Source organism: Vigna radiata, chromosome 4 (genome assembly GCF_000741045.1).
Source record: "Vigna radiata var. radiata cultivar VC1973A chromosome 4, Vradiata_ver6, whole genome shotgun sequence".
NCBI lineage: Eukaryota > Viridiplantae > Streptophyta > Magnoliopsida > Fabales > Fabaceae > Vigna > Vigna radiata.
In genome coordinates, this window is record NC_028354.1 from 17,620,605 (window position 1) to 17,636,247 (window position 15,643).

A 15,643-nucleotide genomic window follows, 5' to 3' on the forward strand; every position below is an offset into this window, starting at 1 on the left:
ATCGTTCTTATACAATCATAAATTAACGAAAGTGAACAAGACACACTCCCAAGTTCATCTCCTTAAACAAGAATTATCTCAATGTGAACGAAAAATGGTTTGTTCTTTATAAATAGAGATAATAAAGAGGTGTTTCTTGTGAAGCCCATGATAGGGTGCAGGAAGAAATTTGATGGTACATGAAAGAAAATCCTAATAAAGATTACCAATTCTTGAAAATGGGCTGTTTATTTTATTTCTTAAGGTAGTTCCAGTCTTGTTTATAACAGACATTTCTTCAATAATTTAATCAGATTAATTTGTTCTTAGGTTTAAATCTCTTTTTTTGTCCCTGAATTATGAATGGATGTTCAGTTTAGTCCTTACTTTAAAAAATGTAAACTTTTGGTTCCTTATATATCAAATGAGTCCTTTTTAGATGTTCATGGTCAAAGTACAAAAAACAATTTAAAGTGTTGTTATTATTAAGAAACAAATTAGAGCAATCTAAAGATGTAACAGTTGTTAAGAAACAACCAGAAACAGTATTTCAAGTCAAAAAAGGACTCATTTGATACATTTTTTTTTATAACTTAGGGACTAAAAATTTACATTTTTAAAAATGGAGACTAAACTGAACATTCGCTTATAACTTAAGGACTAAAAAAGGTTTAAACCTTATTCTTATTTGCAATAGTTTTTTAATTACAATAATTAAACTTCGGGAACACATTTCAACGTCCATAATATTTGAAGCTTAACAATGATTTCTTTTTCATTCTAATGGTCTCATTTAATAAGAAAAAAAATATTAATATTAATATTAAAACATTACAGGTTTAACGTACACATGGCCGTCATCAAAGTTTCCAAGACTGAAGGGACTTTAACACGTTTTACTTTTTTTTTTTTCATTTTCATTTTTTAAATTGCAAAAGTTTCGCTATTTTATTTATTTATAAATATTTATATAAGAAATATGAAAAAAATACATTTTATATATTTTTATAAAAAAATAATGATAACATTTTTTATTTTAATATTTTTATAAAATTAAAAAAATGTTTTTATTTAAAAAATCAAGTATTTATTATATTAAATGATTTAGTAAAAGTGACTTAGCATGTTTATAGCAGTAATGTATTTTTTAATTCAAAAAGTTTATATTCTCACAATAGAAATGATCTTGTGAAAGATGCTACCAATCATAACTTTTTGGATATTATTTTTTTTTTGACAATTTTTTATATATTTTATATCTTATTATTTTACCTTCAAACTCTTTCTTTACAAATATAAACTTAACATTTTGAATATCATAATATTTCTAAAAATAAATTTTCAATGTAAGTCGTTTAAATAAACATTTTCTTAACTTTAACGAGCATGTTTTCTTTCAAAACATAAATCAACATGAGAAATTTGATCTAACTTAATTTATCATGAATTGTCCACTTAATAAGTTAATCCAACTAAATTAATTTATTAGAGAATTGAAAATTTTTTAATCTGATTCGACTCACTTAGTTGAATGAATTGGTTTACTATCTCATTTAATTATAATTTTTTTTAATTCAAATAAATAATAAAAAATTTATAATTCAAATCTAAATAAAGAAAAAGGATCTTAAATTAGATTTATGATGAATCAAATATAAGATTTATTTCACACAAAGATATCACAAAATCTCTTCAGCAAAATTTTGAATGGTTTAATAGAGATTGAAATTTTGTTTTTTATATAAATTGAGTTTTTGAGTACAAATTTATGGATTTTTCATGATGTATGATTATTCTATACAAAAATAATTTTACACAAGTCTCTCTTTCAATATTTGTAAAATAATTAACCTAATAAAAAATACTTATTAAAAAACTTAGATGAATTTGTGAGTTAACTCGATTAATCTTAGGTTTAATTTGGATGAACTAGATTCTTAATGAGTTGGGTTCAAAGTTGATCCATATCAAAAAAATTTAAAAAATTTGAACACAACCTGAACCGAACCTACAGGGTTAACTCACAACTTCTAACCTGTTTTAACTGCACTATAGAAAAACTATGTAAATTGTTCCTACCCCTACATCTACATATAATATTTTGAATTAAATGCGCTGTGAAACTCACATTTCTTAAATAATTGTTGTTTCTTCTTTCTTTCTTTGCTAGCTTTTAAGTTATAATTTCTAAATTATTATTATTATTATTGTTAATTCAATAACGTTATTTTTAAGGTTCATTTTCTTGCATCTTCTTATACTATTTTTCAGTAAGGAAGAGACAAATATATTTCCCTACCAATGTTACTCAGTTTTTGCTTTTACACAAAATGTAAGGGATGGAATAATATGGGCATCAAAGTTGAAATTTATTAATTTACTTTTTAATATTTTTTATTAGAAGTATATTTTATTCATTTAAGTTTTATGGTTGAAACAGTTACAATTTTTCATATAATTAAAATAGGTAGGTAATGTTTCATCTTTTCGCTTTCCTTTTTCATAATTACCTTCTTCGAATATAACCTTATTTGACATTGTTAAATAATATACTGAATATGAGTAATATTTGAGATAGACAAATCTATTTCGCTAGAAACTTTACTTCAATATGCAATTTTTTATTTAAAATATAAGTGAATAGTTATTGGTTAAATTAATATATGTTGTATAATTTATTTATGATAGGAAAAACATTGGCTTTTTACTTTATTGACCTTGGCGTTTAATGTGTCCCGAAAGTAGGTATTAAGAAAGTATTTAAACAAAAGTAAGGGTTTCATTTTGCAAAGCCTTTAACCTACACGTCTGCAGAAATATATATACGGGCTTATACGTAGAAGTATATGGGCTTCTACGTAGAGGTGGGTATATAATGAAATTAGAAAATATAGCCCAAATAGTTTGGGCTATTATATTTCCACTTTTCTCTCTGAAAATACGTTATCACTAACAAAAATGTTTCTTCACTGTGATGAAAGATGTGAATGAACTCCGTAAAATTACGGAAGATAAAAAAAAATTGTATATATAATCCGTCAAAAATCATATTATCTCAAATAATAGTTATAACATATATCCGGATTTAATTATTTTATTTTTGTTTTTGAAATAAAAGTGCATCTTAATCTTTATTTTTATATCTAATGTGTGTTGAAACTTTTGTGCTATCAACTCCAGCACGATTATTATAAAGTATTTCATATCTAGAAGATAAATATTTCCTTTTCTAAATATCAAATATAAAAATGAAAATTATAATCATAGAAACATTAAATAAAAATATCAAAATAACAATAATTAAGTAAAAATTATCAAAGTGTACATTTTTCAAAACTAAAACAAAATAACTGAAAGTATAAGAACGTTAAGAGAGTGTTTTAATAATTTAAATATAAAAATATAAGAAACAATAAATATATATATATATATATATATATATATATATATATATATATATATAATCATCCTCGTCAAATATTTAATTTTAAAAAATAAATATTATCTATACACATAAATACAAAAATTAAATAAAAAATTCATTTATCATTCCTATTTATAATGTAAATAAATTTTGTACTCCAATGTTATAACTATTTAACATTCATATTAAACAATTAAATTTAATGATATATATATATATATATATATATATATATATACACCAATTTATTCAATTTTAGATTCTTAATTTTTTAACTCCACATCAAACAACCAAAACACACATTCAATCACCAATCACAACAACAATTCCACATACCAAAACATTAATTTCAGACTTAATCAAACATGCATCATAGTGTATCAAAACATCAACAACATAANAAAGTAGTAGTTAATTTATCTAATCTGTTAGAAGCTCAAACTATTTTAAGGAACTAAAACAACTCCTTTAACTCAAGGAACCCTATATACTTCTACAAACTACAAAAACATGATTAGGATGCGTCATTAGAACTACTAATAAGTAAAGAGTTTTATAGAAGACTCAAATGACACATGCAGCAGAAAAATGTTCACATACATGAAAAAACATGCAAAGTAAGAAAAGTAAAAATAAAAAATAACCTACACTTCTACAAGAACTTATCAAATATACTTTACGACCTTGCCATATTAAGTACTTAGACACCCATTGGTCTTCAAACAAATGAACTATGAATTAAAAAGCTTGGAAAAAAAACATAAAACTCAGATAGAGCATATTTGAAAGAGTTGGTATGTTTTAGATAATAAAATTCACTAACTAAAATTCTATTTATATTTTGAAACTTTAATATTAAAATAAACTAGTCTTAGAATCTATTATTAATTTTAATACCATTAAGTATTTAGTTATATTTAATATTTCAAAATTCAATATTACATTCAAAATACAATATCTACTTATATAAAAAAAAATTAAAATAATGGCTAACATTGCAAATAAATCTCCAATAACTAATAAGTCAAAATATTATAAAAACAAATTAATCTTACAAATCAAATTAAATATCTTCATCCAAAATTTATTTATTCTTCAAGTAAAAACAAAATCTTATAAGTTGAAATATACATAGATACTTTAGTAACTTATAAAAACATTAAACACCATCATAATATGTAAATTAGAAGTTGAACCAAATGAAATATCATTATCTTTAACATCTTATCAATCCCATAAAATTTCAAAACCTTATCACAAGAAAAATAATAAAAAGGAAAGTTAGAAATATATAGAGTGAAAAGAGTACTTACCTTTTAAAAAATTGATAAAATAAACCTATTGTTCACTTAATCATCACTTCAAATAAAGGTTTAATTTGAATGAAACTCAAATATATTTTAATTTCTTCCAACTAACACTAAATTAGCTGTATTCGTACAGAATATTTGTTATATAAAATTTGTTACCTTTTTTCTATCTTTTAATGCAAAGTTTCTTTAGAAAAAGTTAACAATTATGAGTTACATATTTATTTTTTAAATCACACAGTCAATAGTTCCATAAAACTACCCTTAATTTTACATAGAGGATAGAAATATATTTACTACTAGGTAAAATCTGATGATAGTTATTGGCCTCTTTAATATAATTAGTGCATATTGGTCCAAAGAGAATATTAAAAGAAGACATTCCAAGACAATGTCACAGAATTTGTCTGGACATTTTTGTGTTTTAACTGGTTCTAGTATCATTTTCCAAAAAACTGCACCCATCTTCATAATATATTGGGTGTCTTAATTTATTTAATTTTATACTCCAACAGTTTTCTTTTAATAAAAGACAAGATTAAAAATATTATGTAATTAAATCGAATAATTAAAGAAAATTTATGTAAATGTGGGTATTTATACAAATTACACATAAAAATAGAATAACTACACACTTTTACATTTTTACATTCATTTTAACCTTATAATAAAAATTATTTATTTCAACTATAAAAAGTATTATATAAATAAATTAAATAATTAAAAAATATATATAATTATAAAATTGTAAATTAAAAAATTATAAATATAAAATTATATAATTAGATAATTGTCTAATTATTTAATTATATTTTTTTTATATTTTATAACTATATATATATATATAAATTAATTTTATATTTTGTAATTTTAATTTGCTTTAAAAATAATTTATGTTAAATACAATAGTTTTTTTAATGAAAATCCTAGTTATGGTATAACGATATTTAAGGGTGATATGTAAAATAATTGTTAATTAATCATAAGGACTCAATTTAAAAGCTTTAAAATTTTAAAAACTCAATAAATCACACAAAATTAATATCAATTAAAACTTTTCAAATTTATCATAGTCTAAACACATAATTAAACATCCTTTTAAACATACAACAAATTATATCCAAATTACAAACTAAAATCTAATAAAGGAATTAAATGAATAAAATAAAAAAATACATTTTTAAACACTAAAAACATATTTTACCTCTTACCTCTTTGAAAATTATAATTTTAGATTTTGAGCCAACGTGACATCAATGTGTTAAATTTGATCTATTATAAAAGACCAGTTTTTAATTTACAAAAAATAAAAATAAGGTTCAAATTGAACTAGTATCACTTAAATATTTTATTTTTTTTATTAATATTGAATCTCACTTTCGTGATATAAAACCAGAACACGTATAAAGGAGATAAGTTTTTTTCTTTTCCTATATATAAGAGATTTTATTGATAGTAGAAAAAATAAATTAAACTTAAATTAATACATTTTGTTAGTATGTATATAGAGATACAATTATTTAAAAATATATATGATATAATATTTTTTAATGGGAAGGGATAAACTTTTCCACAAGTAAGTTCTATAACGTTATTTTAATAGTTTTTATACAAAATAAAAAAAATTAATAAATTTAACCGATATGCCATGAGATATCATCTTAATATTCATAAATATTTTCTTACATGTATATTTTACGTATGTTAAATTTTATATAAATTTTATTTTCATATATGTGTAATGAATCCATACATTTTTTATTTCAAAAAGTATATTTACCTTAAAAGTAAGATTGATAGATTGAAATACTAAATAATTCTGGAAAAGTCGTAGTTATAAACTAAAATCACTCATTAACAGTAATAAATGTACAAAAATACAATTATTTTTTTTAATGATAATTAAGCTTAAACCTTGTACAAATAAAACTGTACTATTACACAGTTTAATGCAACAACCACAGAAATAATTTTACAATGAATGGCTAGCACTGCATCATTAAATTTTACATTAATTAGATAAATGAATATTTATGTTAACGTTAGGTTTTAACTTTTATATCATGTGATAATTAAGATATATAAATAGTTTTTATTTACATACGGGTATTGCTAGATATTTACTAGAGTGGAGTGGTATGATGTTGACACGTGTCATACATGGGCAGTGATCATTTAATAGGATCATTAAAAGTAGATTGGACCATATGACAATGCTAGAGCTGGCAGTGATGAAGGAAAATTAAAAGGTGTGTCCCCATTGTCCCTTCAAACCTTCCCTCACACACCACACACCCTCATTTAAGTTTTCTATTTTAGCCCCTTTTTTCATTACGGGGCCCCTTTTTGGTCTTTTCATCACCACATCATTCAATAACCCCTGCCCCAACCCTAAAGTCCCACCCCCATAAATTGCCCCCTACACCTCCCAAATTACTAAACTGCCCTCCTCTTCAATTGTTCATTCGGTTACCCCTTTTTTATTTGTTCACCACTTGTAACAACAAACTTGGCTCTTGTTATCCCAATTTGGTTTAGCTCGCTCATGTGCTTTTTCCTCATAATAATATCACAATCAATTTCATGCAAATTACTTCTAGATCAACCTTTTCATATCAAACCCTAATATTTATTCTAGCTCCTTTATGTAAATTCAAAAATAATTTTTTATGGTAAGTTATAATTCTAAGCACTATTTTCAATCTCTTAATAAAAAAAAAGTTAACCTTTTATTATATGTAAAATATTTATTTAATTTTTTTCAATATAATTTATCTATATTTCATAAAATATAATTTTTATTATGTATTTTAATAAATTTTTATATAGTAATAAATAATTAATAAATTTTAGTGTGTCAATATTGAGATGTTAAAGTTCATAATAATATTTAATTAGAGTTTATTTAAAAGTATTTATTGGTGATTTTTTTCACACGAAAGTTCCTATCATTCAATTTAATATTAAAACACTTTTTTTGTAAATTCTATTGCTTATTAGATGAAGAAAAAAAAAAGGCAAATACTCTTATATTTTTAATGAATTGTATGTATTTTTTTTTTCAGGTAATAATAAATAATCGTATAGGTTAGCTAGTACCGGATCTCGTGCTATAATCCTTATGCTATGTATGAAATGTTGGTCATTTAATAAAAGGATACTTTTTGATTGGGACCATTTTTATATGATATTGGGCAATTAATGAACATAAATTAATGCAATAACAAAAGAGATTATGAGAAGGTGCATGCTTTCACCATTTAGCAACATGAGATCTTCAATTAGTAATAGCAAAGACCTAACGAAAAATAATACATCATTATTTCCCCCATCAGACTAATCCACACTTAGTCATTACAACTTCTTTTAATCATTTAAATATGTTTAATACTTACTAATCATTTTCAGTGTCTTATAAATTTCATTATCTTTTCAATATTTCAGATATATATAATATTAAAGTTGTTTTAATTTTATATTTCAAAATATTTATTTCTATTTTATTAATTTTTATTTATTCTATATGTTATAATAAGCTTGTAATAACATCGGGAGAGATATTAGAAAAATATAATTCACAATATCACATGAAAGCTAAGAATAGGAAGTTGGATATTTTTTTTGAAACGTATATATTTGGATAGATGAAAGCTAGGAATATCAAACAATACCAATGACGTATAATATATGAGACATTAAAATAGTAAACTTAGTATAAATGTATAAGAAATAATAAATATTTGTAGGATAGACTCTTGTACCATATTAAAAAGTAAGTTTTAGTCTAATTTATCTTCACAAAATCGGTGTGTAAGATGATCTTATTTATATATATTAAAATTTGATCTTATTTTTAATTGATGTGAGACTTCCAACTCACTTTTTGATACTTGTTTACCATCACAGCTTTTTATGTTAGTTTTGTAATAGCTTATCTAATATAATGTATATAACACAATTAGCATTATAAAAGGAAAGAAATGGATCAGTCAAATCGTTTTTTTTTTCAGGAAAACGATGGAAGGAACCATTGTATTGGTGATGGCTTGAGGAAGGGTATCAAGGTTTTCACAAATTATTTATACTTCATTTATTCAATTATTTATAAAATTGTATTGGTGTATGAATTTTTTCCTATTTTGTTAATATTTGAATTGCAAAAAATAAGAAGTATTAAGGTTTACTGACAGACATGAGTAGCTCAGCATTTGGTCCTAAAATTTCTGATTAAAGTAATAGGAAAACTCAAAACCAGAAAGGAAGCATTGTTTGATCTCTGACTAGGTTGTAGTGTCCCTGGTGTCGCAAGCAGAAATGATCGCTTTCATCACTCCATTGATCTAGCATCTTTGGTACAGACAACTCGACAATGTTTTAATCAACTTTAATTTGTTCGAAATTTCATAAAGAAAAAAAGATTTGATGTTAACAAAACACGAGTCCATTAAAGACAAGTTCGACTGCTAATCGGTTAACATTTGCTTAGATTAATTAGCTTTCGTTTCTGCATCTTTTCTTCTATACATAAAAATGTAAGGTCAATCTAAAGATAATAATATCTGTGATTAGAGTGAAAACAGTATTAAAGAAAAGCATGTGAGAAGACTAACTGAAAGGCAGATAGAAAAAAAAAAAAAAAACATTGTTAAAATGAAGAACATGGTAAGAGGCTACGAAAGGTGATATGAGGTATTTTTGGAGTTGGTCCCCATGAAAGGTTTTATCCGAGAAGGTTTCACACCAACGGAAGAAACATTTGAGAAAATATTGGAAAAAATATATATAAAGTATGGAAGTCATTGATGAAGATTAAAAAGAAGGTCCACATACGCAAAGTCTCCACCCGTGTAAATAATTAAAAGTCGTCCTTAGCAACGCCATAAATTCTGAGTAACGTGTCTCTAAAAGAAAAGTGGTGTGGCAATAATAACTCAGTAGCTCGAAGCTGTCAATAGGTTTAAAATTCTACCCCATACACTATGAAAAGACAACGGAACCACTCAATTTTCATTACTCTCTCCATAAAGACTCACAAATGATGCATCCTACAGCATTCAATTGTAGGTGATGTCAAGGGTATTCTCGTCGTCATCGTAATATACATACATGCACAATCCTCATCATCATCAACTTAGTTTCTTATCTCATATATTTATGCCGCTGACCTTTCTTCTTTCTTCATTATCTCTTTTACAACTCCAATTCCTTCTTATCTTTTTCTCTCTCTTTCACTCTTTTTCCCACAGTATCTCTATACAAAACCACCACTCTTCTCACTTCTTCCAAAAATGGGACGATCACCATGCTGTGACAAGGTGGGGCTAAAGAAAGGGCCATGGACTCCAGAGGAAGATCAGAAGCTCTTGGCATATATTGAAGAACACGGCCACGGAAGCTGGCGTGCTTTGCCAGCAAAAGCTGGTAATCTTGTGTATATGTTGATGTGTGTGTATATGAATTAGAATAAAGTTTGTAGTTCACTGTACTGGGATGATATATACTGTGTTCAGGACTTGAGAGGTGTGGCAAGAGCTGCAGATTGAGATGGACTAATTATCTAAGGCCTGATATTAAGAGGGGAAAGTTCAGTATGCAAGAAGAACAAACCATCATTCAACTCCATGCACTCTTAGGGAACAGGTTTTGTATATCTCGATAAAACTTATTTAAATTTCTCTGTCTGACTTTTCTGCGTCAATGAGTTTGAGGAAATCAAGAAAAAGAAATACAGGAGAGAGATTCTTAATAGCAGTATCTCATAACCCCTAAATTTTCTTGGTATATCGCAGAATTTCTCTGTCTTCAAACAAGTTTCAGGTGTTTGTTCTGGGTGTTTTTTACTGGGCTTTTCATTGATTATTTTCACTATTTTAGTCGTATATATGATTCTTCTATGAGTACTGGATTTATTTCTTTTTATTTTTTAGTGAGAAACAGTGATGTATGTACCCACACCACACGGATATTTTAATTTTTGAAAATTACAGTAGAATTATGATACTACTGTTTGAATTCTTATACCCTCCATATATATGCTATTAGACAATAACTTAGTACATGTTTCAACCATTTTTCAAGTAGGAGCTATAATTTCTTTGCTTTTCCAACTCCTTTGTTGTTCAGAATGTCTTAAATGCGACTGTATCTCAATCTCCATAACCACATATACTATCTCACATTTGCAACACAGATAACTTTATTTGTGCCCTCTGTCATCCTCATAAATTTACTCCCTGACACCCAATAGTTTATTCAATATGGTCCTTAAACGCAACAAAAGGATTTTCTTCCTCACCAAGCTAAATCAATGATCCAATGTCATTTCTAAATTGGACACCTCACACACCTTTTCTAGGCCTCACGTTACATATATAACTATATAATATTAACTAAACAAAAATTCCAAGTATTTGTATTCGTTAGTAATTAACATAAAATATGCAACTGATGAAATATTAAAATTATTTCAGTATAGTTTATATATATATATATATATATATATATATATATAAATTTAATATTCACAGAAACTATCCATGGAAATCTGGTTCTACTTTGCACCTAAAATCCTCTAGAGCACACAATATTCTCCAACCACACTATATCCTCTTCATCTATATCTAATTTCTATTCTCTATTTATCATTTGGCTTGTATGCCTCTCCTTTTACGTTTTCTTTCTTGCCAGAGATGTAGGAGGGTTGGAGAAATATAGCTAAAAATAAGAAGTATTCATAGAATATTTGTGGTATAGACAGAGAACAAAAGATAACAGTAGAATGTTTCCACTGTCGAACATGTTCATATATATGTATATATATATATATCATCGTTATTTATGTAAGTTTATGGATGATTCTAGGGCTTTCATTTATTTGTATGACATGTTAATTAATGTTAGTATTATGAACATGTCTCAGGTGGTCGGCAATAGCAACACATTTGCCAAAGAGAACAGATAATGAGATAAAGAACTACTGGAACACGCATCTGAAGAAAAGGTTAGACAAAATGGGAATTGATCCGGTGACTCACAAGCCCAAGAACGATGCCATTCTCTCCACTGAGGCTCATTCCAAGAGTGCATCCAACCTAAGCCACATGGCTCAGTGGGAGAGTGCCAGACTCGAAGCAGAAGCAAGATTGGTCAGAGAATCAAAACTACGTACCTCACATTCATCATCACCCTCATTGCAGCATTCTCTAATTGGCACTTCTGCATCATCATCATCGTCTTCAGCTCCAGTATTACCCTCCTCAACACGTTCTCTTGATCACGCTTGGAACAATGGTAGTAGTACCAGTACGGTTGCAACCAGGATCAGTGACCTTGAGTCCCCTACTTCTACCTTATCTGAGAACAATGCACCACCAGTTATGACTAGTGTGATTGAGTTTGTTGGTTCTTCTGAGAGAGCGATGGTGAAGGAAGAAGGAGAGCGAGAATGGAACAAAGTTTTTCATGAAAGCTCCACCCATTTGGGAGAATACAAAGATGGCATGGAGAATTCCATGCCCTTCACGTCTAGTCTGCATGAGTTGACAGTGAGCATGGCAACCACGTGGGGTTCCGGCACTACCAGTGCACATGAACATGGACATGGACATGGACATGTTTCTGAGGAGGGATTCACCAACCTTTTACTGAATTCTAATTCCGATCAGCGGAGTTTGTCGCCGGAGGGTGGTGGAGAGTCTAATAATAATTGTGTGGGTAATGGTAGTGATGGTCATAACAATGGTAACGATAACGAGTTATACGAAGATAACAAGATGTATTGGAACAGCATTCTTAATTTGATGAACTGTTCTTCCCCTTCGAATTCACCCATGTTCTGATCGAGTTGGGAAGAAGGTAAATAAATCCTTTGCTGAATTTGATGAAAACATGTCTTAAACTTGTGTACCATTTCTGTTATTAGATGTTATGAATATGTGGGGTCTGGTTTGAAATTTACATAGAGAGAAATTAATACAAAATTTCAACACCACGAGAGACCAAAAGGAGGGTCCATTCTAGTGTTGGGATTGCTTCAATTGCTGCATCCATCAAACCAAACCAAAGGGCTATTCATTTTCTTCAGTGTTGGCATTAGAAGGGAACATATAAACAGAAGAAAGTGTTGGTTTCCAACAGTATGCTTGTATTTCTTTTTTTTCACGTAGAAAATTGTGTGTCGCTTCCCTACATCATTAAATGTTCATATCATATTAAATTGTTTTTTAATATTTGACTTGATTTTTACGTTTGTTTAATTCCTGGTTGAGGATATATATGTTTGATGGGTTAGTGTGGTTGAATTAATGACTTTTACTCCTTGGTAATTTCTTTTTCTTGAAATTGTATACGAGAAATATCCAATAATAGAAGTATTTAGTATGGACTTTATCGGTGTTGGTTTTATGTCGCAATCTAACTATTCAAAAATTTTGATTCATTGTATTTATTAGGGTTCCTTTCTACTCCTTTGCTTTGCTGTCATGTTAATATCAAGGCCAAAACCACAATACCAGCTTCAATTATTTTTGTTCATTTAAATTTATGAGAGCTTATTATCTGAACTGCTCCAGAAGAAAACAAATTTTAAATTGGGTCTGCACATTTGTCTTAGTTAAAATCGTCTACATCATCTCCTCAGAAACATTACCAACTTTTTCTCTACATTTTTTGAGAAATCACATAAATAAATGAATAAAAAAAATATTTTGGCATTGATTTTTTGACTATTTGAATACAATATACGTGTCTTTTTTGTCGATTCATTATTTATTTATTATTATATTAACATATTATAAATTTAATAAAAAATTATATATATTACTTTTTTTATTGATTTATTATTTATTTATTTATTATTGTATTAACGTATTATAAACCTAATAAAAAAAATGGTGCATGTTATATAAATCTATATTAACATATCATTATCCTAAATGAATACATCAAGTTGAGTTTTATATACACGCTTTTTAACGTGATAGATAAGTTATTATTTTACTAGTAACAATAAGTAAAGAGTTAATGCAAAATAAATAATAAAATGAAAATTAAGAGAATAGTATAAAAATATGGTTATTTTCGTTCCTTTTCTTTATTATGATGACTTAGGTTATAACTTTTGTATTGTTTTCTTTATTTCATGTGTTTTTACTTATTTTTGTTCACTCAATTCTTCAACGTAGATGTTGAAGGTGGATTGAAAAAATATTCATCAAAGTGAAATTTAGTATTTCCATTGAAAAAAAATATATATATATATATATATATATATATATATATATATATATATATATATATATATATATATATATATAAGAGCATTTTCAAATTTTGTTTCATGATATCACCAAATCCTAATTGAATTTCGTTTAAAGAATGATTAAGCAAACTTAAAAAATAGCAACATTGATAAGCGTGTATATAATGTGTAAGGAAAAAAACATTTACGATTAATTAAAAAGTTTAAACTAAAAAATATCTTAATTGAAATCCTTAACAAGTAATCAATGGGTGAAGTGGTAATATTGGAAGGAAAAAAATAAAAGTTTTTAAAAGGGTGTGATAATAAATAGAATTTGATTTCTAGTGACTTTTGTAAATAATTTCCACTATCAATCAGACAGAACTTATAATAAAAATTAAAATATGTTTTCAATCTTGTAAAATGAGTAAATTTTACTCTCTTTTTGCGGTATGTAGAAAGAAAACCTTTGTCTCTAGCTACTTTAAAATTAGAAATAATTGTTTATAATTTCAAGATTATTTGACAATCAAATTTTCAATAATAATGTAAGCGATACCGATAATACTTATGGCACAATATAAGCGCCTTAAACGTTTTTTCAAGACTAATTTTTACTAAAAGCTTGAATAATTTCTATTTATTTAAAAAAAAATATTTACATCAATATGAAAATTAAATTGTTCAGGTGCAATGTGAGAAGAGCTTCTGCCTACATTATAAGATGGGCTTCTTCTCTAAATGGGTGAAGGCAGCTTCTTCCTGCACCTCTACAAGTTCTTCTTGCACCTCTACACACTTAAAAATTCCAATTTTACATTATTTTCATTTTCAGTTCCAAGTTATACAATCTAAAATAAAATAAATAAAAAAACAAAAAAAAACAAAAAATAAGAAGAAGTAGTAGACTTTAGATTCTACTTTCCAGAATACAAAGATTATATTTTGATGTGTATGATCCAGAATACATAATTCATAATCAAAATTATACATTCGGAAACACAAAGTAAAAAATACATTTTACAGTGTGAAATCTGAAACATCTTTTTGAGGAAGAAGGGGGAAAGAGGTGCTCCCATGGAAGAGGAAAAAGATAAAGATAAATTGGGCCTATGTTGGGAACAGGCTTCTTCTGTAAGTTCGAGAATATTTCTTCCACCATTGCCATTATAGAAAATCTAAAACACTTGTATATTAAATCACTTCATAAAAATGTAACTGAACAGAACTGTTTCAATGCAATTTTGTTGATATTATTTTATCCGAAAGGTTCAATTCTCATCACTGAGTTAGATTCAATTTTGGATAGACTCAGTTTACAATTTTGTTCACACCCCACATACATCATGGCCACCTGAGAAGAGTTGCTGGTCATTATACACTGTCGCGAACACTTAGGCAGAGATTAAGACATTTGGTTGAATCCCCTTTCTTTTTCCCTTTACTATTAAAATTCTATGGAAGGAAAACTTGGGAGATATGTAAAGAAATAACAGCAAACTGGCAGAAAAACTACAGTTTTGAACAATCAGACATACACAAATCCCAAAATTTTTTTATGCACAATAAGATTAAGCATCTAATAATATAATTGTAACAGAGCCTCGTAGATGTTCAAATGTTAACCGTCCTACAAGGGATCAAACCAAATTACATTGCTTGGATGTAAGGGTGTCCTAGAAGCAGTAA

The 15,643-nt window shown here is 26.9% G+C and overlaps 1 protein-coding gene across 1 annotated transcript; it reads left to right on the top strand.

Moving 5' to 3' along the window:
• Positions 1 to 9,836: 9,836 nt before the first annotated feature.
• LOC106758035 (transcription factor MYB16) lies at positions 9,837 to 12,939 on the top strand. The gene is made up of 3 exons (XM_014640928.2): positions 9,837 to 10,134; positions 10,224 to 10,353; positions 11,633 to 12,939. Exons 1-3 carry the CDS (start codon positions 10,002 to 10,004, stop codon positions 12,549 to 12,551), a joined length of 1,182 nt encoding a protein of 393 aa, XP_014496414.1. The 5' UTR covers positions 9,837 to 10,001; the 3' UTR covers positions 12,552 to 12,939.
• Positions 12,940 to 15,643: the final 2,704 nt, after the last annotated feature.

Excerpts from the sequence above, each read along its gene's own strand:
- LOC106758035 (XM_014640928.2), top strand. The coding sequence starts at position 10,002 with ATGGGACGATCACCATGCTGTGACAAGGTGGGGCTAAAGAAAGGGCCA. Across the intron at positions 10,135-10,223 it reads TGCTTTGCCAGCAAAAGCTG|GACTTGAGAGGTGTGGCAAG; the intron begins GTAATCTTGTGT and ends TACTGTGTTCAG. Across the intron at positions 10,354-11,632 it reads CATGCACTCTTAGGGAACAG|GTGGTCGGCAATAGCAACAC; the intron begins GTTTTGTATATC and ends AACATGTCTCAG.